Source organism: Trichosurus vulpecula, chromosome 8 (genome assembly GCF_011100635.1).
Source record: "Trichosurus vulpecula isolate mTriVul1 chromosome 8, mTriVul1.pri, whole genome shotgun sequence".
NCBI classification, from domain to species: domain Eukaryota; kingdom Metazoa; phylum Chordata; class Mammalia; order Diprotodontia; family Phalangeridae; genus Trichosurus; species Trichosurus vulpecula.
The window spans coordinates 215,292,943-215,319,662 of NC_050580.1; the positions used below are offsets into that span (position 1 = coordinate 215,292,943).

At 36.5% G+C, this 26,720-nt stretch overlaps 1 protein-coding gene across 5 annotated transcripts in view; it reads left to right on the top strand.

Annotated features, from left to right (window-relative positions):
- PCNX4 (pecanex 4) overlaps positions 1-26,130 on the top strand; it is a 49,114-nt gene extending 22,984 nt beyond the window's left edge. For 4 of the 5 annotated variants that reach the window (XM_036736870.1, XM_036736868.1, XM_036736869.1 and 1 more), the window contains 5 exons: positions 8,715-9,078; positions 16,347-16,450; positions 17,865-18,895; positions 23,122-23,308; positions 25,400-26,130. In XM_036736870.1, the coding sequence (XP_036592765.1) occupies positions 8,715-9,078; positions 16,347-16,450; positions 17,865-18,895; positions 23,122-23,308; positions 25,400-25,651 (1,938 nt within the window). In that variant the 3' untranslated portion in view covers positions 25,652-26,130. The remainder of the gene's footprint in view (positions 1-8,714; positions 9,079-16,346; positions 16,451-17,864; positions 18,896-23,121; positions 23,309-25,399) is intronic. The other variant, XM_036736872.1, reaches the window with a different exon arrangement.
- Positions 26,131-26,720: the final 590 nt, after the last annotated feature.

The window sequence follows — 26,720 nt, forward strand, 5'->3', positions numbered from 1 at the left end:
TTTTTGCATCTTTAAAACCTAACAAAAGTATTTATGGGTATTTTGTTATTTTGTCTCACCTGACTGTTTCTATGACTCACCTTGTGACATTGGAATTCTAAAAGAATTCCCCTTTAGTATTGCCTTTCTCCTTTAAAATGCAGTTTATCTTTTTGATTGTTGGCTAGTAGCTACTTTTTTTAAATTTTCCTCTTGACTTGTTATTTATATTTATAAAGTTCCCTTTCAATTCTTGTTTTTTCATCAGGAATATTTGAAAAGCTGCTATTTCATTGAAAATCCATTTCTTTTCTTGTAGGATTGTATTTATTTTTCTAGATAAGTTATTTCTATTTGTGTCCTTTGTCTTTGCCTTTTGGAATATCTCATTCCATATTTTCTGTTCCTTTGAAGTGATAGCTGCTACCTCTTATATAGTCTTGGTTGTGCCGCTTCTTGATATTTAAGTTCATTCTTTCTGACTGCTTGTAATGTATTTTTCTTTTGTCTGGAAGGGCTAAATTTTAGCAATGATATTGCTGGGAATTTTTCATTTTGAAGTTCTAGGAGGTGACCAGTGAATTCTTTCAGTTTTTACCTTACTCTCTTGTTCTGATATGTCTGGGCAGTTTTCTTTAATGAGTTCTTGAAATAGGATATCTAGTTTTGGGTTTGTTTGGTTGGTTTTTTTTTTGGGTGCTATCTTTCACATAATCCTATGATTCTTAAGTTCTCTCTCCTTGACCTAATTTTCCTTGATCTAATTTTTAATTGTTTTTTATATGAGATATCTTATGTTTTCCTCTGCTTTCTCATTCTTTTCACTCTGTTTTAAAAATTCTTGTTGTCTCCTAGGGTCATTAATTTCCATTTGGTCCATTTTGATTTTTAGAGAGTTTATTATTAGGATAAAGTTTTATACCTCTTTTGTGAAGCTATTGATCCTTTTTCTAGTTCTCTCTTTCATTTCTCTTATAATCTCCTCATTTCTTTTATAACATCTTTTTTTTAAGTTTGTGCATCTGTTCTTCAAAGAATTTCATTTGTTCTTATAGGTAAACTTTTTTTTTCTTTGAGATTTTGATCAAAGGTTTTTAAGTTTTCTTCTTCTTCCAGGTTTATTCTTTGGCCATCCCTGGCATCATAAAAGTCCTTTATTATTTGTTGTTGTTTACTCATTTTTGTTGCTGAGGCCTCAGGGTTTAAGTTCTAGATCTCCCCTAATCTCAGGATCAAATCAAGAACCTTTACCGATGAGTCTTTCTTCATCATGAACACATGAACACCAAAGTTCTGTCCTGTTATCCAACTTAGTTGAAACCTTTTGAATGAGAAGAGAGGGAGAGAAGGGGCTTTTTCTTTGTCAGTTAAATCCCAAGATGTCCTTTTTTGGTGGAAGAGACTTAGTTGAGGTCTTTGGTTTGAGGAAGATGGAGAGAGAGGTTAAGGTCATTTTCTTCTGCCATGTTTTTTTTTTAAATCAACTGTTACTGTAGAGGTTAATTTGTTTTCCTTAGGTATAAGTTTTTGATTTTAGTTTAGTTTTGTTCTTTTTTTGAACCTTAGCAGCAAAGTCTGTGTTTCATGTTAGTCCTTCAGTGTCCTTCTTGCTGCTGAGATAGTTGAGACATTTAGAGTGAATCTTCCCGCTGGGAATTTCTTACCAACGAGGTCTAAGCCTCTCATTACGGTGATCTGGATCATATTTGCTACTGTCTAAAGGGTTAATCATTTAGTAATCTGGTTGTTTGTTTAATGGTGTGATAGACTCAGTTATATTGTTTCCTCCTGTTCTATCATTTTTCAGACTTGCAAGATACAAAATAAATCCACATAAATCATCAGCATTTCTGTATAATACCAATAAAATCCAGCAAGAAGAGAAAGAGAAAATACTTTTAAAATTACTTCTCACATAAGAATATAAATATTAACTACAGACAACCATTTGCAGACATAAAGACAGATCTAAATAATTGGAAAATATTAATTGCTCACAGGTAAGGTGAGCCAATATAATAAAAATGACAGAACTGCTTAATTTAGTGTACATACTCAGTGCCATACTAATCACACAACAAAGGATGATGTTACAGAACTATAAAAAATAAATTCATATGGATGAAAAAAGGTCAAGAATCTCAAGAGAAATAATAATAAAAATATATAGGGATGAAGGTGTCTTAGCTGTGCCAGATCTCAAACTACACTACAAAGCAGTAATTGCTGAAGTAATTTGGTATTGTATAGAACATAGATCTATCAGTGAAACAGATGAAGGTTACAGCATAGAGAAGCAAATTTATTTAATTATGCAGTATTCAATAAACGCGAGACCTAAGATACTGGAACAGGGACTCACTATTTGTCTGCTGGGAAAATTGGATAGCAGTATGGACGAAATTAAACTTAGACTAACACCTCACACCTCATTACAAAGATAAGTTACATATGGGTGTGTGACCTAGATAGAAAAGGTTACATCATAAACAAATGAAAAAGAAACTTGGAAAAAGTAACCATATATCAGACCTGTGGACGGGAGAAAAGTTAATGACCAAATGAGGAATAGAGTGAATTACAAAAGATAACATGGATAACTTTGATTACATAAAATTAAAAAAAAAATTTGTACAAACAAAACCAATAAAGATAAGATTAAAAGAGAAATGATCAACTAGAAAAAAATCTTTATAGCAAGTTTCTCTGATAATCGTCTCATTTCCAAACTACTATAAGGAAGAGTCAATCCCCTATTGCTAAATGATCTAAGGATATAAACAGATGGTTTTCAAGGAAAGACATCAGGCGATTTTCCCCATCTTGACCCCTCAGTGAATCAGTTCCACTCCACGTTGACCTCTTCTCATGAATCCCTACTAGGTACCTGATAAATGTTTATTGATTGATTATTCTTTCTCTATATAAAATCACCTATCTTTAACATGACCTGCCATGTCATATAATGAGTCTGGAAATTTTTTGGTGAGATTTCTGACTCTTCTAGCTTATCATTTGGCCTCAGTCAAACTGAGACCTTTTGAAGACCTTAGCTTGCAAAAGTCAAGGTCCAGTGCATCCTGGGCCATCTCCAGTTGTCCTGATCTATATCTAGCCGCTGGACCCAGATGGCTCTGGAAGAGAAAGTGAAGCTGGTGACTTTGCACAACCCTCCCTCACTTACAAGCTTATCATTTACAAGCAAATGATCAGGGAATTTCCCTATTTGATATCACCCCAGATAATGTGTTCAGCACCTTTTGCAAGCATATGGTTTAGAAAACTCAAATGTTTATTTTACATGTCCATGAAAAGAAATAGAAACCATGTTAAATAATATTATCTACCAGTTAACTTTTCCCCAGAGACCTGTATAGTATCAGCCACTTAGTTATTTACTAAGCAGAGGATCAAATAAGTGTGTCTTCCACCCACCAGTCCAAGATAAGGAAATATTTATTTTCTGGGCAAACAAGGTCAAGAAGTTAGCTTTTACTTTGGGACTTGACTAAAAATAATAAAGCAATAAATAAATAATGGTGCTGACTGACATTCATGTGTTTATGACTTGGCAAATTTAAGCAGACGATGGTATTGCCCATTTGAAGAAGATGATTGAGGCAATGACTCCAAGGTTGTTTAGAATTAGAAAGGGTCTTTCATTAGATTTCATACTTCACTCAATGAGGCAAAATAACTGGCTATTTCTCCCCCTCTCTCTAACCTCAAACAAGAGCTTTAAGGAATAGATAATGTAAAAACCTAGGTAGTTTATAAAGAGGCAAGTGTCACCAATACTCACTGTTTACTTTAAGAAAACCTAGCAGCAAATATTAGGAAAGGGAAAGAAGGGGGAACAAAGAGGGGGAGAGAGAGAGGTTTCATGAGTGCTATTATGTGCCATTATCTCATTTGTGATAGGTGCTGTATTATCCCCATTTTACCATTGAGGAAACTGAGACAGGCAGAGTTAAATGATACTCTCAGGGTCACTTAGCTGTCTGAGGACAGATTTGAATTCAGGTCCTCCTGACTTGAGACACAGCTCTTTATCCAGTATGCCCCTTAGCTGCTGTCAAGAAGACAGACAGAAAAGCACAGCTTTCTAGAACAAAGCCCTGAAAAGCCTATTTTTATTTTGTTTTGTTTTTTCAGAATAGCTGTGCATTCTGTGGCTTAGTCCACCCAACATTCTTAGCACCTGTCACCAGGAGAACAAATGAATAGGTTTTAGAACTGGAGTTACTAACCTGGAGTCTATGAACTTTAAAAAAAAATTATTTCTGATCCCTATATTTCAATATAATTGGTTTCTTTAGTAATTCTATGTATTTTGTAACATTTAAAAACATTGTAATTAGAAAGGATCAATAGGCTTCACCAGATTGCCAGAGGTGTCCCTGCCACAATAAAAGGTTAAGAACCCCTCCTTTAGAAGCTTTCCCAACTGTGTATGTGTGTGAATTTTGTAAATGTTTTTGTAGTCCGGCTGCTTTCTATAGTCATATTATCCATAGGTCATGAGATTTGAAGTAGAGGAGACCTTGAAGATGATCTAGTTTAAGCCTTCCACTTAGAAATATTAATATTCCTTTTTGCTTGTTTTTGTATCACCTTCCTTTACAAATATATCCGTCCTCTTTCCCCAGCCCTTAATAAATATATCCCTTCTTTCTCTTTTTGGAAAAACAAAAAAGAAAGAAGAAAAAAAACAAGAGAGCAGAACCAACCAACACATATACCTAAGTCTGATAGTATTTGCAGTATTCCATACCTATAGGTCCAAACCTCTGCAGAGAAGGAATGGGCAGATGTGTTATCTCAACTCTTCTCCTAAGCCAGACTTGGTTATTATAATTATTCAGTGTATGGTTTTTGTTGTAGTGGTGGTTGTTTATTACATTATTGTGTTGTTCAGTTGTTTCAGTTATGTCTAAATCCCATTTGAGGTTTTCTTGGCAAAGATACTGGAATGGTTTACCACTCCCTTGTCTAGCTTATTTTATAGATGAGGAACTGAGGCAAACAAGGCTATAGTGACTTGTCCAGAGTCATACAGCTAGTAAGTGTGTGAAGCCAGATTTGAACTCGGGAAGATGAGTGTTTTCGACTGGACCACCTAGCTGCCGCCTATTATTTTAGTCGTTATTTATTCTTGGTTTTATGATTCTGCATATTTCTTTCTATCAGTTGATTTAAGTCTCGTATTTTTCTGCATTTTTCATGTTCGTCATATCTAAAGGTACAGTAATATTCCATTACATTCTTGTACCACAATTTGCCTAACCATTTCCCAATTGATGGGCACCTACTTTGTTTGCAGTACATAAAGTGCTGCCATAAACATTTTGTAAAGGAAGGAGCTCTGTCAATATTTGGCCAAGTCAGAGTGTTGGGCCAAATCTAACAAGATCCAATTTAATAGGTGTAAATGTAGTGTTACACTAGTTCATCTGACAAACGGTGAGGGGTTTTTGTGCACTCAAATGCTATTGTGTCAAAAGTGATACACACACCCAACAAAGTGCTCTCTTACACAGCAATAGAGGTGTAACTGCTAAGAATAAGAAGCTGAGAGTCATCAGCAAATATTTATTTAGTACTTGCTTTGTGTCTGGTGCTATGTTGAGCAGTAAAGATACAAAGAAAGGCAAATAATAGTTCCTAGCTGCAGGGAACCAACAATCTACTGAGGAAGACAACATACAAACAAGCAATAGACACACACACACACACACACACACACACACACACACACACACTAGAGGTAACCACAGAGAGAAGGCATTAGCATTGAGGAAGACTAAGAAAGGCTTCTTGCAGAAGGTGGGGTTTTAACTGAGATTCTAAGGAAGCCAGGAAACTGAGATGAGGAGGGAGAGAATCCCAGGCCGGAGAGAATCCCAGGCCTGAGAGATAGGTAACCAGTGAAAATGCCCTGAGTTGGACAATGGATTATTTTGTTTAAGGGAGTAAAGTATAAGAAGACTTACAGAGGTAAGAGGGAGCAAGTTGGCTTTAAAAGCCAGAAAAAGGATTTTATATTTGATCCTGGAGATAATCAGAAGCCACTGGAGTTGATTGAATAAGGGGGTGACAAAGTCAGAGTAATGCTTTAGTAAGGTCACTTTGACAATTGAGTGGAGGCTGGACTGTAGTGGAGGAAGACAGGAGACAGCTATTGCAGCAATCTAGGTATGAAGTAATGAGGGCGTGTGCCAGGGTGGTGGCAGTGTCCCAAGAAAGAAGAGGGGCATATAAGAGAGATTTTAGGAAGGTAGAAACCACAGGATTGGAGTACTAATTGGATGGGGGAGGGTGCAGTAAAAGCGAGGAGCCAAGGATGACGCTTAGGTTAGGAGCCTGGGTAACTGGGAAGATGGTGGTGCTCTTAACATTAATAAGGAAAATATGAGAGGGGAGGGTTCTACCATATGCTCTGTCCTGGTCAGACCGTGTTAGACTGTCCTACTCAGTTATCAGAACTGCATTTAAGGAAAGACATGTATAAGCTGGAGAATATCTACAGGAAGGGTTCTTCACCTTATTTGTGTTGTATGACAGGGAATTATCAATGTGCATGCTGAAATCCCCAAGTGTGAGGCTAGAAGATGGAGAGGAGAGAGAGTTCAAGTACTAAACTCATTGAGGAAAGAGAATGTCCTGTAGTTTGAGTGATAAATTTCAATAATATGAACTTCAAAGCAAAAAAGATTGTGGAATGGTTGTGGTAGAGGGAGAAGTTAAAAGGAAGTAGCAAAGTGAGGGCTGAAATTTGGAAGGTATGAAGAAAAAAAAGTATAAAAGGAAAGGAAATTAATTAGGGCACTGGCATTCCGGAGGACTCAGTGGAAGGGGGTGGACAGATTTGGAATGAGACATCAGGACAGAATTGAAGTAGATAGGCATGAAGAAGTCATGAATTTAGAATAGGGAATGAGATTTGTATATGCCTAGCCAGGAGTTTAATTTACTAGATTATGATAAGTGTTAGGGAATGGGAGTATGCTAACCATTGAACAGTGTAAATCTAGGCAAAGTTTCAGAAGGAGGTCTGTTGAGGGACTCAGAGATCAGATTGTTCAAAGTACTCCCTTGAGTATTACCATTTTGTTAGATGGTAGTTGTGTGTTCCAAGAGACTCTACCTGCCTCTTAGCAGGCAGCACTGGGTGGAGATACAGGAACCTCTGAAGGAGGCAAGAGTAGCTTGTGTACCCTGGAGAGGGCCCTGAGAACACAAGGTGGAAAAAGGCTTTTCCTCAGAGGGTGGCCCAGAGCTGGATGTAGCTCTAGGGCAGGGCCCAGAGAGGAACTCTTCCCCATCCCATCCTAGCATAGATCCCTGTGGAGAAGTCCTGTTTTTTTTTTCCCCTTGAGCTCTCTCCTAGAACCCTAAAACTCTTCCCTCTTGGCACTGGGAAAGCCCATTTTCCTTTCCGTGTTTTGAATGTTTACTTTGTCTTTATGAAGAATGTTAATTGCAGGGCTTTCCTGTGTGGGTGTACTTGGAAAATGCAGTTGGAATGAACTAGTTAATCCTCTGAAAAAACCTGCCCTAGCAGAGTAGGATTTTTTTTTATACCAGTAAAGCCATCTAGGCAAAGAGTCAGTAGAAAAGTGGGACAGATAGGAGGAATGAAACAATCCTGCTCCTCGTAACTTCCCACCAAGAAGCAAATTTAGACTTGGTATAAGAAAATACTCACAAAGCCATCCAAAAATGGGATATGTTGCCTTGGAAAGTAGTGGATTCTCTCTAATTGCAAGTCTTCTGGCAACGACTGAATGACCAGTTGTCAAGTAAACACCACTATTTTTCTAGTCTCCCAGATTCATAGTCTTAGCATTATCTTTTATTCCTTACTCGGTCACCCCACATATGCCAGATGTTTATGTTTTGACCTCTACATCTTTCATACCTGATTCTTTCCGTTCATGCTGATACTACCTTACATCTCCCCTCATCACCTATTGCCTAGTTTATTGCAGTACCTTTCTGATTAGTCTCCAAACCTCATCTTGCCTTAGCCCATTCCATCCTCCACCCTGCTACCAAAGTGATTTTCCTTAAGCACAGTTCTGACCAGTTCATTCTCCTACTCAATAAGTTCTAGTGGCCCCTTCTTCTAGGGGCTTTTAAAGCCTGGACCAAACATACCCCTTCAGCCTCATTACATATTATCTTACACATTAAGGTCTAGCCATACTATGCTTCTCTCTGCATGTCACTTCAGCTCCCATTTTCATGTCCTTGTATTAGCTATCCTCTGTATCTGGAATGTGCTCTTTCCTTAACACTGCTTGATAAGAGTCCTTCACTTTCTTCAGGACTCAGCTCATGCCCCCCTACTACATAAAACTTTTCCCGATTCTCTCAATGGCTAGTGCTTTCTCTCAAGCCCTAGCTTTCTCTTTAACTGACTAAGTAGTTGTTTGTATTTATTTTCCTTAAATTTATTCTGTACATACCTATATATGTACTTATTGTCTTCTCTGCTAGAATTAAGCCCTTTGAGAACACTGATGGTTTCATTCATTGTTTTTCTGTACCCAGAGCCTAGCGCATAATAGGTGCTTAATAAATACTTGGTTGACATATGTATGTTTGTATGTATGATATGTACAGAGAATTCTTGTTCATGTATGAATTGGGCCAAATGTTCTTGAGGTCTCTTCCAGTTCTGAGCTTCTATGAAATAAATAGAAATATTTATTTTGTTTTTATATTTTCAGGTTGGTATTATTCGTGACCGACTGCTTCAGCTTATCACCAAATTGCAGTTTGCTGTATCTGTTCTCTTGACATCATGGACAGAGAAAAAACAGCGTCGAAAATCTACAACCACTTTAATTACCCTCAATATAGTCTTCTTCCCAGTTGTAATGTTCTTCATAGTTCTTTCTACACTACTTTCTTCTCCTTTGCTGCCCCTCTTCACCCTTCCTGTGTTTCTGGTTGGGTTTCCAAGACCAGTTAAGAGTTGGCCGGGACCAGTAGGTGCAACAGCATGCATTTGTCCAGATACAGTTTACTATGAGCAAATGGTTCCAAGTCTGAGTGCTGCACTTGGATCTGCAATGGCAGCTGGTAGTTTAGGTAAGTGACTAAGCTGCATTTGAGGTATTTTCATCTCTAAATTTAGTATAGAGAACATTCTGGAGAGATTATCATTCTCAAGAAAATAACTTGAGCCAACATATAAAAATTAAATTTTTAAAAATATAACAGACAAGAAGTAAAAAGCAAATTTACCTTATTGAGATGAATAAAATTACCAAAGCATTCAGAATCTTTGTTTTCTTAACAAGAAAAAGTGAGAGTTGACAAATTAAGAGGATTCATCTTACTGATTAAAAATGAATTGTAAACTCCATCACAGTTCAGGGTTCTGTCTTGTAATCAAAACATAAATATTTTTAAAAGTCTCCCAGGAAGCTGAAGCAACGATCAGTAGAGATCAGGATCTCTATCAGGATCACTCAGAGTCAGAGTTGTGTCCTGTAATCAAAACATAAATTTTTTAAGACTTCCATGAATCTGAGGCAATGATAAATAGAGAAACTCAAGTACATGTGATGAATCAGGTTTTTAAAGAGAATCAGCATGGTGTTGAAGATTCATTCAATCAACAAACATTTTTTAAGCACCTACTATATGCCAGGCACTATGTGATAAGTACTGTGTATATAAAAAGAGGCAAAAGATATTCCTTGCCTTCAAAAAGCTGACAGCCTAATGGAGGCGAAAATAAGCCAACAAATAAGCTACATACAGGATAAATAGGAAATAATCAGCAGAGAGAAAGCAAGAGAATTAAGGTACTAGAATTTGTAGAGGTTTTTTTGGGAGAAGATGAGATTTTAGTTGGGATTTGAAGAATGCCAAGGAATTGAGAGAGAACATTCCAGGCATGGGGGACAGTCAGAAAAATTGCCCAGAGCCAGGAGATGGAATGTCTTGTTCATGGAACAACCAGAAAGCTAATGTCACCAGATTGAAGAATATGTGGCAGGGAGTAAAGGGGAAGGAGATTGGAAAGATAGGAGAAGGTTAGGTAATAAAAGGTTTGAATGCCAGCAGATCACTTTGTATTTGATCCCAGAGGTGATAAAGAACCACTGCAGTTAATTGAGTCTGGGAGGTGATGGGCTGACCTGCAGTAGCTGAACAGCATAGATTAGGATGGGGAGAGTCTTGAGGCAGGCAGACCCACCAGCAGGCTATTGTCTAGGCATTTGATGATGAGGGCCTGTACCACAGCAGTGCAAGTGTCAGAGGTGAGAAAGTAGCCCTTTCAAGAGATAGTAGAAAGGTAAAATTTAGAAGTATTGGTAATAGCTTGGGTCCCCAGCAGGAAGAGAGTGGGGTGAGAGATGGTAAGGAGTCCAGGATAGCTCCTAGGTTTGAGAGACTATGAGGATGGTACTGTCTAGTACAGTAATAGAGAAGGGGAGAGTTTAGAGGGAAAGATGACAAGTTCATTTTTGGACCTGAGTTTAAAATATCTACTGTACTTCCATTTCAAGATAATCTAAAAGGCAATTTGGAGTCTGCATAGAGATTAGAGCAGGATAGGTAGATTTGAGAATCATCAGCATAGAGATGGCAGTTAAATCCATGGGAGCTGAGATTGCCAAAGAAGTAGTATAGAGGGGCAATAGGGTCCGGATGTTCTGTGACACCTATGGTCAGAGTGAGTGTTCTGGATGAGGCTCCAGCAAAGGAAACAGGAGTGCTGAGATAGGTAGGAGGAGAACCAAGAGAGAACAGTGTCCTGAAAGCCCAGAGAGAAGAGTATTGAGGAGGAGAGAGATCAGCAATGTCAGAGGCTGCAGAGAGGTCAAGAGAATGAGGACTGAGAAAAGGCCATTGGATTTGTCAACCAAGTAGCCTGCTATATGCCAGGTACTATGTACTAAGTGCTGGGTATATAAAAAGAGGCAAAAAGCTAACAGCCTAAGGGAGGAGACAAGTTACCAAGTAATCAGTAACTTTGGAGGGAGCAGGTTTGGTAGAAGCCAGATTGTAAGGGGTGAAGAAGAGAGTGAGAGGAAGGAAAATGGAGATACCTGTTGTAGGTGGCCCTTTCAAAGGGTTTAGCCACTAAGGGCAGAAGAGATAAAAGATAATAGTTAATGATGAGGATTTGTTCAAGATAGGAGAAAGTCATGTTTGTAGGCAGTAGGAAATGAACCCTTAGGGAGAGATTGGACATCAGTAAAGGAATTGGAATGATGGGGCATTCTATTGGAGGAGTTCAGATGGAATGGAACGACTTGCATGAATAAAGGGTTTAGCTTTGTTAAAGAGTAAGGCCATATGAGGTAGGAGTGAAGGAAGAGATAGTGACAGAAGACGTGTGAGTTCTGTGAGATTAGGAAGAGGGAGAAAAGAGCTCTTGGCAAACGTCCTTGACTTTTTCTGTAAATATGAGGTAAGGATCTTAACTGAGAGAGTGATGAGAGGGGGAGCCATGGGAGGTTTGAGGAGAGATGATAAGGTTTGGAAGAGCTGCTGTGTTAAGTGGGATGGTGGGTTGATAAGGCAGGTATAGAGGGATTGCCTAGCAGCAGTGAGGGCCCAGGTGAGGTTATATAACATAAATTTGTAGTGGACCCAGTCAGAACAGTTGTATGATCTTTCTCTACATTCGTACAGTAGCAACTGTACAGGAATAAATGGTAGGAGTGATCCAGGGCTAAGGCTCGGCAAGGAGTGCGGTGTAATGAGTCTAGGGACATGAGGACAGGTTGGTTTACCAAGGGGTCAAGATGGAGAAAACAGAGTGGCAGGTACACTAGAGTTGTCCTGGAAGAGAACTTAGTGGTTGAGGGCTTGGAGGTCATGTCAAGAATGAAGAGGAGAGTTTGTTAAAGGAAGGCAAAGGGAACAATAAAAAGCGTCTGAAATGAGCAAGAGTGGAGAAGAGGCTAATGGCCTCAGTTTTTCCTATAGTTGAGTAGTGGCCTCAGATTCAGGAAGATCTGGATTCGAGTGATGTCAGACACTAATGTAACTAGGTAAGTCATTTAATTGCTGAGCCTCCGTTTGCTTATATGTACCTCACAGGATTGTCATAAAAGATGAAGTGAGATTATAGGTAAATGTTTTATAAACCTCGAAATACTATATAAATGAGTTAATGGTAAAGTAATGGGAACTGACCGTAAGTCATATTGAAAAGTATAAAAAGTTTGTCTTATTCCACTAACATGGTAATTTCATCAGCCCTACCTGGTTGCTGAAGAAAAGTAATCCTAAAGAAACAAAACTTTTCTTTAAGTAATTTTGTCCTTTGCACTTACCACTCCATCTTCCCTCTGCCCCCACCAAATAAATATAATACTAAAAATAATGCTTTCAGGAAGAAAATAGAATATTTGGTGGAAATGAACTTACTCTCTCCAATAATGTGGCTGCATTGCAACTTTTGCACCCTGTGCTAATTGTACAATGACTTGTACTGGAATTCTCAAGGTCATTTTGAAGAAAACGTGTAATGTAGTAGCAGATATGCAGACTCATATGGTATTTAAATGCCGATAGCTAACTTTCTGGCAAGTTGGTTTAGGCTTGGGAAAGAATATATGTTCTCTACCCTGGTAAAACAATTACTTACAATTGTTCTGATTATGTGTTATAAAGGGATTTAGAAAAAAAAATTTTTTAAGAGAAATAAGAACCAAAATCACTCTTGCTATCAATTTGCTGTCCAACAAGGCTGAATTAATTTAGAGTGACTGTCTACTTAATTTCCTCATTACAAGTATGTAACAAATCAAATTTTTGACGTACAATAAAATAAGACGCATAGATATTAATAACTGGGCAGCTAGATGGTATAGTGGGTAGAATTCTGGGCCTGGAATCAGGAAGGCTCATCATTCTGAGTTCAAATATATCCTCAGACACTTAGTATCTGTGTGACTCTGGGCAAGTCACTGTTTGCTTCAGTTCCTCATCTGTAAAATGAGCTGGAGGAGGAAATGGCAAACCATGGCAAACCACTCCAGTACCTTTGCCAAAAAAAATAAATAAATAAATAAATAGATGGGGTCATGAAGAGTCCAACACGACTGAAACAACAATATTTGTTAATAAAATCCTACAATATTTTTATATTTCATATGTCACCTGTAATAATGTTATCAATGTAATAGGAGGACTTTTTTCCTGTTCACTAAGTTTCCCAAAATAGGCTATATTTATAACATTGCTACCTATAATTCTTTTTCAAACACTAATTAAGAACAATATTTTATCTTTCAAATTACTATTTTTAGGGCAAATATAATGTCATTTATTTCTTTGATATTCTTCACAATGGGTAGTATAAAAAGGGGCACACCACAGGTGCCTAACAAGTGCTTGTAAAATCGGTTGCACTATTTGTACCTAGATGTCCCAGACCACAAGGATTACTTGCAGGTCATAACAAAACTCTGCACATGCCCTCATGAAAATCCAGGATTTTCTTGCTGGTCCATATCAGTGTCTTAATACTTCAGGTGTACTGATTGTAATGCTCATAATAGTTGGTATCTATAATGTGATGGTCAGTTGAGCTTTCAGCTTTGTGCAGTACTAAATGTAGTAATCCGAGTGGTATTTTTTTTTCAGGGCTTTCTTTCAAACTATGTTGTAATTAATGCAATACAATTGTTTACAGCTTTGGAAAAGCCACATGTTTCCACAGTTTGGAAACCAGGATCCAGAACAGAGATTAGAGGCTGCTATTTAGAACACTTGCTCAATAGAAACAGAGAATTATTCTTGAATTTTCCAATTCTGTGTGGTCTGATGACTTACATTTCAGCAACATATGTATTAATCTTCCTCCCAGACTTCCCCCCAGTCCCCACCCATTTCCACTGTCAAATGCAATGCCTGTTGCATTGAGCTTGTCCAGATCTCTGAAATAGCACTCAAATAACCTTCAACAGCATAAATGCCCATTTCTCACAAATAACATGTTAAAGTTGTAATAAAATATGTATTGCTTTAAGTTAAAGAACTTTTATTCACCCTTAGCTAAAAATAGTAAGATTATCAGGTTCAACTTTCTGTCACAAGATATAAATTAGACCAGAAGTGTCATATCCACAGCAAATAGCTTCCTTATTCATTCATATTTAAAAATATGTAGATCTTTAAAATAAAGTAAGACTTGTTTCTCTATGCCAGTCAAGTGATGGTTGAGCAGGTATACTTTCTTCTATTTCGTTTGCAAGTCAAGTAGTTTTAAAATTGAGAATACATCATCTATATTTCTAATTTTTATGACAGTATCTTGCTGGCTTATAGTATGAATTGGATGGTATTAAATTTATTTATTTAAAATAGTCAGTTTTTCAGAAATGTCTAGAACATGCCAATTTCAGGAGGAATTTGTAATATAAAATGAAATTCCTATATTATTATTGCTTAAAAAGGGGCAATTTCTTCTTTTTGCTTAAATACCCTTTGATGTACTTTGGCATAAGAAAGGGGGTGTGTTTCACAATAATATAGAAGTGTCCTATGATCTGCTTCCATATTTACAAAAAGCCTTCCTTTTAATGCACAATTTTATAAACTTTATTACTCTTGTAACAACTTTAAAAACTAGCTCCTCAGTCATTTCTCAACATAAATTGCATAATGGGTTACATTTTTTAACTAGTGCTTATAGACTTGTATTTCATTTTAACACTAATTGGCATTCTGTTATTTCCGAGTCCTATGCAATTATCCTTTGTTATATCATTTTCACTTAAATTCTCTTAGTTACATTGAAATTTTTATCTGGATTTAGCATTATCAATATATTTGCAAATCAGACTGTCACTAAACATTTATTCTTTACTTTGTGCTAAGAGCTTGAGCCACAAGGAAAGTAAAAATAGTCTCTGCCTTCATAAAGCACACATGCCAGAGCCGGGTTGGGGGGGGGTGGACAACATGTAAATAACTATATGTAGACAAGATCTATACAGAGTAGATGGAATGTCATCTAAAAGGGGAAAGCATTAGAAACTGGGAGAACGAAAAGAGGGCTCCTGCAGAATGTGGGTCTTGAGCTGAGTCTTAGAAGAAGTCAGAGAAACCAGGAGGTAGAGGTGCGGAGGCAAAACATACCAATCATGGAGGACAGTCAGTACCAAAGCACAAAGATAGGAGATGGAGCATTCTGTTTGAGGAACTTCAAGTAAGTCACTGTCACCAGATCTTTAAGTGTGTAGAGGGGAATAATGTGTAAGAAGACTGGAAATGTAGGAAGGGGTCAGGTTATAAAGGGTGTGTGTGTGTGTGTGTGTGTGTGTGTGTGTGTGTGTGTGTTCAAAGGCTGTTGGAATAGATTAGGCAAGAGGTGGTGAGATCCAGCTGGGATAATGATTATATGAGTGGTCAGTCAACAAACATTTTCTAAGCACTGTCCCAGGTACTATGCCAAGTACTAGAGGCAACAAAGAAAGGCCAAAATTACAGTCCCTATCCTCATTCTAGTGAGAGAGACTAGGTAAATCTGTAGATACCTACAAGATATCTACAGACTAGATGGAACATGATCTGAAAAGCATTGTAAACTAAGGAATCAGGAAAGATGTCTTCTAGAAGGTAAGTTTTGAACTGGGCCTTGAAGGAAGACAGGAAATTAAGAGTGAAGAATAGGTGGTAGGGAAGAGCACTCCTGTCATAAGTGGCAGCCAGACAAAGGTACCGAGAGGAGATAGAGTATCGTGTTTGATAGCAGGCAAGTGGAGTGGAGTAGTAAGGTGTAAGAAGACAACTGAAAAAGTAGAAAAAACGCAGGTTATAAAGAGCTTTGAATGCCAAAGTAGAAGACTTGATACCTGTACCAGGGAGCCATTGGAGCTCATTAAGCAGGGTGTGACACAGACGTATACTTTAGAAAAATAACCCTGGCAATCATCCTAGATTGATTAGAGTGGAGAGAAATTTAAAGCAAGGAGACCAACCAGTTAGAAGATGATTCTAGTACTTCATGTGAGAAGTACTGATGACCTGAACTAGAGTTGTGACTATGCAAATGGAGAGAAGGGGATGTATGTAAGAAATGTTGTAAAAGGTAGAAATTTGATACAGTTGCTTCTAGTTTTGTTGTTTTTCTGGGGATTTGAAAACCCTCATACATAGCACAATAGTAAATTAAATCATATTAGTAATCTAAGTGGTTGTTTTGTGTGTTGTAATTAATTTTAATGCCTTTCCTGGTGCAAAATAGTGTTTCACTTTCTATTTTTAACAAAACGGTAGCAGGAGTTAAAAGTCAGTCTCCTAAATGTTGTCAGATCTGCCATAATAAAAATGAGCCATCTAAACCCCACATAAAAAATAATTCACCTTTTTCTACTCTATTTTAGGTCTCATTTTACCTGGGTCACACTACTTATGTCGTTTTCAAGATCGACTTATCTGGATACTAGTTCTAGAACGAGGATATACTTATTGCTGTATTAACATTAAGGTCAGACCACTAAATTTCTCTCTAGAGTAGATATATATAAAAATGTTTCTGTGATCAATTTAGTAGATATCAAATACATAAGCAACTTGGAGTAAATCTATTTTTTGTTGAATTTGAAAATATGTATTTTTTAAAAATTTAAATATTCACAATAAAATACATACATATTGACATTGTGTAGTCTGTTGTCAGATTATAAGTAGGCAAAGAAGCTATATAGACCAGTCACCTCTTCTCTAAGACCCATTCTTTTTGCCCTAATCCAAACAACCATCCTCAAAGTATGATTCTGTATTACTGTTTGACTTATAGAGTGAATGGTGTATGGAGAACAGTATAGTATGAGCTCTCTTAAACATTACATGGTAGGTTCAGACTGTTGCTAAACTGACGCTGCAACCTCATAAAGAAGAAACAGCAGAAAATGTGCCATAATATTAGAGTAATCCCTACTTCTTCTTTCTTTGCTGTTAAGCTAGTATATAATATTGAAGCATCTTGTAATGTGGTAGTGGGCCCTTCTAAATAGAATTTCTTTGGCCGTCTTTTTTTGCCAGATAGGCAACTATTTATATGTTTTCTGTATATATTTACAATTTTTTACAGCAAAGTAACAACTGCTATTAAAGCTTCCCTACGCAGATAGTTCATGTTAGCTTAGCAGTATTTGAAATCAGTATGCTTAATACAAGGCATTGGTCATTTTGAAGAAAAAACATTTCTAGGTTTATATAGAATGTTCTAGAAATTGAAGTTATAAAAAATATAATTGTGGTCTTTCAAATGTAATGTTCTTTATAATTGTCATAAAAATAATATTGTTACTAATATTTCTCTAATTTAGCACTCTTCAATTGCCCATAATGTCCTATAGAGACATACAGGTGAAGAGGTGAAGAAACTAAAGCTGAGAGATTAAATGACTTGCCCATGGCCACAGAAATGCTAAATTGCAAAGCCAGGATTCAAACCCTGGGCCTTCTGACTCTAAATCCATTGTTCTTCTACCATACCTTGCTGCCTCTAGATTTGAAAGATAAGGTATAGCTATTGATTAAGAAGAACTGACTTTTATTTGCCATATTTTTATTAAGGAAGAATACATAAATATTCTTAAAATTACTAACTTTTTATGTCTAAGTGATTATGATCAACCACTAAACATTTATTAAAAGCCTATATGTTCCGGGCACTGTGCTAGGTGCTGGGGATACCAAAAGAGGTGAAAGATGGTCCTTGCCCTCAAGGAGTTTACAATCTAACGGGGGAGACAATAAGCAAAAGCAAAGAAGTACATGTAATGCGAGCAATGATACAGGATGAATAGGAAAAAATAAATAGAAAGCACTTAGAATTAAGAGGGGTTGGGAAAGGCTTCCGTGGAATACACTCAAGTTTTTGTTTCTTCTTTCAGGGATTAGAATTACAAGAAACATCATGCCACACTGTTGAAGCCAGAAGAGTTGATGAAGTTTTTGAAGCAGCTTTTGAGCAAGAAGAATATGCAAAAGCACTTCCACTCAATGAGCACTTTGGAAATATCTTAACACCCTGTACTGTTCTACCTGTGAGGCTATATTCCGACGCCAGAAGTGTTTTATCTGGTATAATTGATTCTAATGAAAATTTACAAGAATTTAAAGGTGACCTCATTAAAGTACTTGTGTGGATGCTTGTACGATACTGCTATAAAAGAACCAAAACACCAAAGGAACTTGATGAAGCTGAAAATAATGGTGTGCCGCCTCTAATCAAGCAGCCTGAGTGGAATCATTCACCATACCCACAAGTCCCCAGTGATACAGATAGTTTAAATTTAGAAACACTTGATGAGTGGTCTGATAATGACTTTTTTGATGATGAGTCTACTACCAACAAAGAAAATGGGAAGTTAAAAGTTTTGCCAAGTACATCTTTACCTATTCCAGGATCAGTGGAATCACGGAGCACAGATGGTAATTCAGCAGAGACTATTTCAGAAGATAAACTGTATAAAGCAGTTGCATTGGGACTTCCTGCTGTTGACAAAGGGAAGCAAAGAGAGATGACACACCTTCCTCTGTTGGAATTTAGTTGTTCTCATTCACAGCTGTTAAGCATACCAGAAGAATGGAGGTCTAGTTGTTTGCCCAAATCCAGAATTAATGAAATAAAGCAGTTATTTCCAGAAGACTGGTACCAATTTGTTTTAAGTCAGTTGGAGTCTTTGCATCCAAAAGAAAATCTTTCAAATATACTTGAAGAAATAGCAAAGGATGAAGTTTTGAAAGACATATATATTCATGCAGTGATGTCTTGTTATTTTAGTTTTTTCGGAATAGACAATACAGTCCCCAGCCCTAGTCACATATATAGAGCTTACAACAGTGGCATTCCTTGGTCTCTTGGTTTGGACTGGCTAACTGAAAAACCAGAACTGTTCCAGCAAGCACTGAAAGCATTCAGGTAAGAAATAATTTTGATTCTTTGTGTCAGTATTAAGAGTAACCTTCCTTAAAGTCCTACTCTGACATGTTGTGTTGTATAGGTAGCCCAGTATTTTTTTCTGTTAATTTCATAGAAAAAAAGTTTTAAATTTTTTTGTTTAACATGAGACAGTTACCACTAAACACACCCAAATTCGCAAAAAATACATTCCTTGAAAACATTTAAGCAAAACTACCTAATAATGTCACTGCTACTGGCTTTACAAATCACTGTCCACTTTTAGAGTTTGCTGATTGTTAGAGGAAAGGAAGGGCATGTGCTTGAGCTTCGGTAACACAGACCAACTATCAAAACAAGAAAATCCAAGAGGATGAAGAATGCCTATTGATGTGTGACATGCAGTTGATTGGGCAAGCTATAAAGTGTGACAGCAAGTCGGATATAGAATTGTACAGGAAGAGATGGGCCCGCCAGGTTACTTTGAAGAAATTGCACAGTTCTCTCCACTGAAAGAGGCAGCTGGTGGCTCAGTGAATGGAGTGCTGGACCTGGAGTCAGGAAGAATTGAGTTCAAATTTGGCTTCAGATGCTTACTAGCTGTATGACCCTGGGCTCACTTAACCCCTGCCTGCCTCAGTTTCCTCCATTATAAAATGGGGATAATGACAGCATCTGTCTTGTAGGGTGGTTGTGAAGATCAAATGACATATTGATATTTGTAAAACATTTAGCATAGTACCAGGCACATACTAAGTATTTAAGATGAGGTTCATCAGTGGAATGTAGAGGTGCATGGTGAATGTGAGCAGACTGTAACACATTACAGATGAGGAGTTAGATAGGAAAAGCCATGTGTAAAGCATAATCAGTAGAATAATTAATACACTATTAACAGTTCTGTAAAGAAAAAAAAACCTTGAAAAATTTAAGAACTCTGATCCATGAAATAATCAACTATGATTCCAGAAAACCTTTGAAGAAGTACAGCTGGACTTTACCTGACAGAGAAGTGATGAACCCAAGATTAAGGATGAGACATAAGTTTTTGACATGACCAATGTGGGAATTTGTTTTGCTTGATTGTGCATGTTTGTTACAAGAATTTTGTTTTTCAGTTTAGGGGTGGGTAAGAAAGGGGGGACTCTATTTCAGTAGAGTCCTCCCCCTCCCCCTCCAAAAAAGAAGAAAATAGAAGGAAGCATAGACAGAATCTTAAACAAGCAGGACAGCTTTGCAAGTTACGTGTTGATTCAAGAAATCACTCATCCTGACTAAGTGGAATTTATAATAGAGATTCCAGGATGGTTAAACATCAGGAAAACAATTTATATAATTATACATATTAAAAATAAAAACATCCAAAACCACATGATTATCTCAGTAGATGCAGAAAAAATATTTGACAAAGTACACTATTCATTTATGCTTTTAAAAAAACCTCTACAAAGTATAGGCATAGAGGGACCTTTTTTAATGTTATAAAAAGTATATGTCTAAAACAGAAGCAAGTACCATTTGCTGTAGGATTACACTAGAAGATTTTCCATTAAATACAAGAGTAAAGCAAGCATTCCCACTCTACTATTATTTGATATAGTTCTGGAAATGCTAGTAATAACAAGAGGAGAGAAAGGTATAGAAAAAATAAGACTCCGTGTTTGCTGCTCATATAATAGTTTACTTAGAAAATCATATTTACAAAGTGCTCTTAGAGAAATAAACAACTGGAGAAGCTAGAGTAATATTTATTGCTCATGGCTGAGTCATGTTAATATATTAAAAATGATACTACTACCAAATACCAAAGTTAATTGAAAATTTTACTGCTATACCAATGAAATTCTTAAAATAATACTTTACAGAACTTGATACAATAATAGCAAAAGTCATGTGGAGAAATAAAAGATCTAGAACATCAAGAAAATTAATTTTAAAATGTAGGAATGAAAAGGGAATAGCCCTTTTAGACCTCAGACTATATTATGAAATGGCAATTAGCAAAATCATCTAGTACTGGTTTAAAAATAGAGAAGTAGATCCTTGTTACAGACTAGAGAAAGAAGAAACAGAAACAGTGGAACTCAGCAACCTAGTGTCCAATAAACCAGAAAACATAAATTACTTAGGAATGAACTTCCTGTGGTTTGTCACATAGCAAGAGTTACAGAAAACCTGTGGACAGCCTGTTGTTATTTAATCATTTTTCAGTCATGTCTGACTCTTCGTGACTCCATTTGGGGTTTTCTGGGCGAAGATATTGGAGCAGGAAATGATTAGAATCTTAGATAAGCCAATGTAACCAAGACTAGAAGTAAAACAGAAAATTGGGAAGAAAATTTTATACACAGTCTGTTGCACAAAGGTCTCATATCTCAAATATGTAGAGAACGTTGTCAAATTTATAAGAATATGAGTCATTCCCCAATTGATAAATGGTCAAAGGATATTGTAACAACATTCTTGCTAGCAGCTGTTGTGGAGGTAAAAGACCAACAACAAAAGCGCATAGGTTCTTTGATCTGCTTTTCTAAGGAAAGCAACTTTAAGGAGTTTACAGTCTCAATTTTAATCAAACACACATATATCATTCACTTAGTTCAGGGAAAAAGTCAGCACCCTGAACTTCAGAGGAAATACAAATAGAAATTACAAACAGAAATTATATAAACAGAGCAAAATAACACAAATCAACAGACAGGATTCTATGTGTCTGACCATAGAAATACATACGCAGTCACCAGAGAAAGAAGCGCCAATGTCTGGATTTTCAAAGCCAGAGGGCTCCTTAATGGCTACCCAGAATCTCCACACCAACACTCTTCCAATGAGTGAGTCCCAAACAAAATGCTAACCTCAAAGTATATATACTTCAGGGTCAGAGTGCTTCACAATTCTTGAGGGCTTCACACCTCTTGAGGGTTTCGCACCTCTCATGACCTAACTAGCAAAAGAGTGTGGGCCCTCCTACAAACAAAGGCAAGACTCAGTCAAAGGCATTTGGTTGCCGTAGTGCTGAGAAGCACTCCAAAACAAAAGACAACAAAAAGTCCCACTTTACTTGCCATTACAGATATGAACAGTTTTTCAGTGAAGAATCAAAGCTATACATAGTCATATGAAAAAATGCTCTAAATTATTATTGGTTATAGAAATGTAAATTAAAACAACTTTGAGATATTATCTCCCTCCTATCAGATTGGCTAAAATGATAGAAGGGGAAAATGACAAATATTGGAGGGGATGTGGAAAAATTGGGACCTTAATACATTGTTGGTGGAATTGTGAACTGATCCAACAATTTTGAAGAGCAATCTGGAATTATGCCCAAAGAATTCATATATATATATATGTATGTATGTATGTATGTATGTATGTACGTACGTATACCCTTTGACCCAGCAATACCACTATTAGGTCTGTTTCCCAAGGCAATCGGGGGAAAAGGAAAAGAACCTATGAAAGAACAGGAAATTTGGGGGATGCCCATCTGTTTGGGAATGATGGAATTATTACTGTGCTGTAAGAAATGATGAGCATGTTCATTTTAGAAAAACGTGGGAAAAATTGCATGAACTAAGAGTGAAATGAGCAGAACCAATAGAATGCTGTATATAGTAACGGTAATATTGTTCGAAGAATAATTGTGACCAACTAAGTTATTTTTAGTATTACAAATATTCAGATCAACTACAGAGGACCTGTGAAGGAAGATACTTCAGAGAAAAAAACTGATAAATAGAAATGTGCAAAGTATGATTGTGTGTGTGTGTGTGTGTGTGTGTGTGTGTGTGTGTGTGTGTGTGTGAAATAGTGGACTTCTCTAGTATGGGGTGAGAAGGCGGGGGAGAGAGACAGTTCAGAACTTAAAATGTAACAAAGAAATAAATTTTTTAAAATCTTCATTGTTAGTAGGGATACCCACATCAGTGAGATCACAGTATTGTTGTAATGATGGAGTTGAAAAAATGTGTTTCGAGTTAAAAGTCCTTATATGTTCTGGTTCCTTTGATGAAATTACATTTAACTTGTACTTCCATTTGGATGATAAGAAAACTTTATTTTTCATAAGGCCTAAGGTAGGTTTTGATATTGTAGCCATAGATAATTTAAATAAATTCTCTCTAACCTGTTTGCATGAAATGTATATAATTCCAATCTAGTCCCTGAAGTGTGGACTAAATTTATTTCATTAATGAGATTGATCAAAAGTATGCAAAAAGACTTTTGGTTCTATATTTTTTCAGGTACGCCTTTAAGCTTATGCTTGACAAAGCAAGTTTAGGTCCTATAGAGAACTTCAGAGACCTGGCTAGCTACTTAGAAGAATATGAACATGACTGGTATATTGGTTTAGTATCTGATGAAGAGTGGCAGGAAGCAGTTATACAGGAAAAGCCATACCTTTTTTCTCTGGGGCATGATCCTAATATGGTAAGAAAGACAAAATTTCAAAAATATCTTTGTTCCTAAGTCCAGCCTCACCCCAAGAATCAGTTATTTCAAATATTATAATTAATGTTTTATAGAGATTCAGCATATTCTAGCCAACTCTGCCTATATAATTATGTATTTTAATAAACTCATAATTATGGCTTCATGTATGGTTAGGCCATTTAATTTTGCCATCTTGATAACAAATTCAAATTATTGTAAAGTTAGTCATTATTTTGGGGGTAGAACTAGCCATTCATTAAGGTAGCCAGAATTATTTCAACTGTCAATCAACCTACTTAGGTACCTACTATGTTTCAGACACTTTGCTGAGGATACAAATAAAATAAATAAAACAATCCCTAACTGTCAAGAAGCTTACCTTCCAAGGGAGGGTAGATTAGGAAGTAGAACAGAGAGTAGAACATGAATGGAAAATAGAACCTCAAGAAGGAAAAGGAGAAGGTAGCTGGGAAGGCAAGGTAAATAAGAAAAGATAGGTGAACAATTAAGAGAGCAAATTGACAGCAGTGGATTAGCAGATGGGACAGATTAAAGAAAGGAGAGGGGGTTGGGGCTAGGCTGGAGGGAAGAAGTGGGGTTGTGGAATTGTTGAGCCTGAGGAATAATTTATTTAGAAGTAACTGGATATAAAAGTTTTAGCTGGGTACTTTGGGTACAATACTTACCTCACAGTTAGTGAGAAGATGATTTTGTAAACTGCTAAGAATTATAGAAATATTCATTATTATATATAAAAAAGGTCCTCCTCCACGTATTCGTAGCCCAACTTCTCCACATCTTAATAAATGGTCTTCATGAGTTATGGGGTGTGAGGTGAGTAGAACCTCAGTACCCAGTGACTAACTTAAGAGCTTCCTTAAATTTAGCTAGAAATTTTTAGGGAACAACTTGTATGCATTGTGTTTCTAAACCTGTTCTCAAAACTTTTCCAGCTTAGTAGACCCACCCAAATTTGTGCTCCAGTGGCAAAACCTTGTAAGAACCCAGGGTCTCCTCAGTGGCAGAGTAAAGTATCAGAGTAGGATATTAGTGGAAGGAGTTACTGTTAATAATAATGAGTTAGGAAGGCAGTATGGTGAGTGTTGGACTGGAATTCAAGAAGACCTAGGTTCATATCCTGCCTTTGACAATAGCTCAGGGAACTTTTTCACACCACAAATTCTGGATGAGTTGGGATCTACATAGGTAGAAGGAATTTCCACACTAGGCATTCCCAAACAACAAAATCACCCATTTCTGATATATTAATATGAAAATGAACTAAACACTCACAGAATGCTTATTTTGATTCTTACATGTAGGTGTAACCCATATTCTTATGACCACTTGAAGTTTAACCTATTAAATTCTCACAGCTTAAAAATAACAACTTAAAGGTTCTGTACCATAAACAAATGTTTTTAGAATTTATGCTTATGCTAGCTCAAATTTGGCTATTAAAAAATGTTTTTAATTATGTATTTATGCCTTTTGCTGACAAATTAACTCCATGTTAACATGCCAGTTCAGGCATATATTATAAGTTATCAATTTGTAAGTATTCACAATAAGATTCCCTTAAATAACAAACTACCCAACATGACCTTCAGTTGAATTCTGGATAATTGCAAGACTGTTGAAGGTTCCTAAGAATACCTCATGAAATATACCTTCCCTGTTATGGAAGAAAGGCAGGGGATGACTAGAGTATTGTGGACATCATCTGGTGCAGTCACCATGTTTTGTTTATTTCTTTTACTTTGTTGTAAGAAAGGACTCAGTATGTGAGGAGAGGTTGGAGTGACTGATTTAAAGGAAAAAAATATCAGTGAAACTTTTTTAATGTGAGTTTCAAGCAGAGGTTGGATGACCACTTATTGGGTATGTTGTAGTAGGAATTCTTGTTCAAACATGGGTTAGACTTTAAAGATTAGACTGTCTTTGAGGTCCTTTCCTACTTTGAGATTCTTTGTAGAAAATTTGACGTACACTTTTTAAACATATTTGTTGCCTGTGTGTTTGTATATATAATTAATATTCAACATTAAATGTGTTGAATTTTTTTCATTTTTTTCCTTTCCTTTAAAGGGAGTATACACTGGGAGAGTACTTACTCTTCAGGAATTGTTGGTCCAAGTTGGGAAATTAAATGGTGAAGCTGTTAGGGGGCAGTGGGCCAATCTTTCATGGGAACTGCTTTATGCCACAAATGATGATGAAGAACGTTACAGCATACAAGCTCATCCAGTACTTTTAAGAAACCTTACTGTACAAGCAGCAGATCCACCCCTGGGATATCCAGTTTATTCTTCTACACCTCTCCATGTGCCTTTGATCTAAAGCTCTTTTTTGGACTTGTAATTTCAATATTGTCAAAGAAATCTTTTAATATTTGAATCTTAGAAGCAGCATGATGTTTAGATTCCTCTAGCTTCACTGGAAATTTTTAGAAAATCATTTGAGAAAAAATAAGCTGCATGAAGTTAATCCTTTGTCCATAGAAATGATAAAGAGCTTCATGAGCCCATTAATTTGGAATTTAGAATGACTTATCCAAAATGTGTTATATGTGGACTCTGGTAGTCTTTTATAGAAAATATGATGAAACCTAGATATGTTTTCTAGAATAACAACTTTCTATTAGATTAGATAATGAACTTTTTTATGCTTTCTTAAATGTGACAGGTAACTTGCATTTCTAAGCAAGCTACAGCTATATCTGTATCAGTGTTTCTAAACGATAATGGACCCTACAGTAGGTGACCAAATTGTATATACAAAATTTATTTAAAATAAAATTTTGATATTTTGTTACTTTGGATTGTGTTTAATTTTAACCTTTTGTTGTATTTTTACATAATTTTAAATGAGAGATTTGGGCTATCATTTAATAAAATCTTTTCCATCCTCACTAAAGAATCCATTTGGTAAATGTGAAAGAGAATATATGTGTTTTATTCTAGTAGGTAAATACGTACAAAATTAGCAATAACTAATGTCTTAAGGAGCAAATGAAAGAAATATGGGCATGGGATAAATTTTTCATAAAACTTCGTTCTCAAATTCCTAATGAAAGCTTAGGTTTCTCAGCTGGCAATTCTGTTCTAAAAGAAGAATTTATGTATTTATTAGTTAAAAACAATATATCTTTAAAAGACATGATGTGGTGTGGGAGAGAAATGGTATATTACATTGAAAGAGTACCGGGGTCAACGATGAGCCCAAGATTTTGCTTTTAACCGTTAGGAACTTGTTGAAGTAACTAAATTTCTTTAGGCCTCATTTGTCTCCTCTAAAAAATGGAGAGGTTGAGCTAGAATAACTTTTCATGTCCCTCACGCCTCTAAAATTCTGCGACCCTTATTCTATGATCATCTGTGGCTTATTTTGAAAGGTTACAAATAGTCTT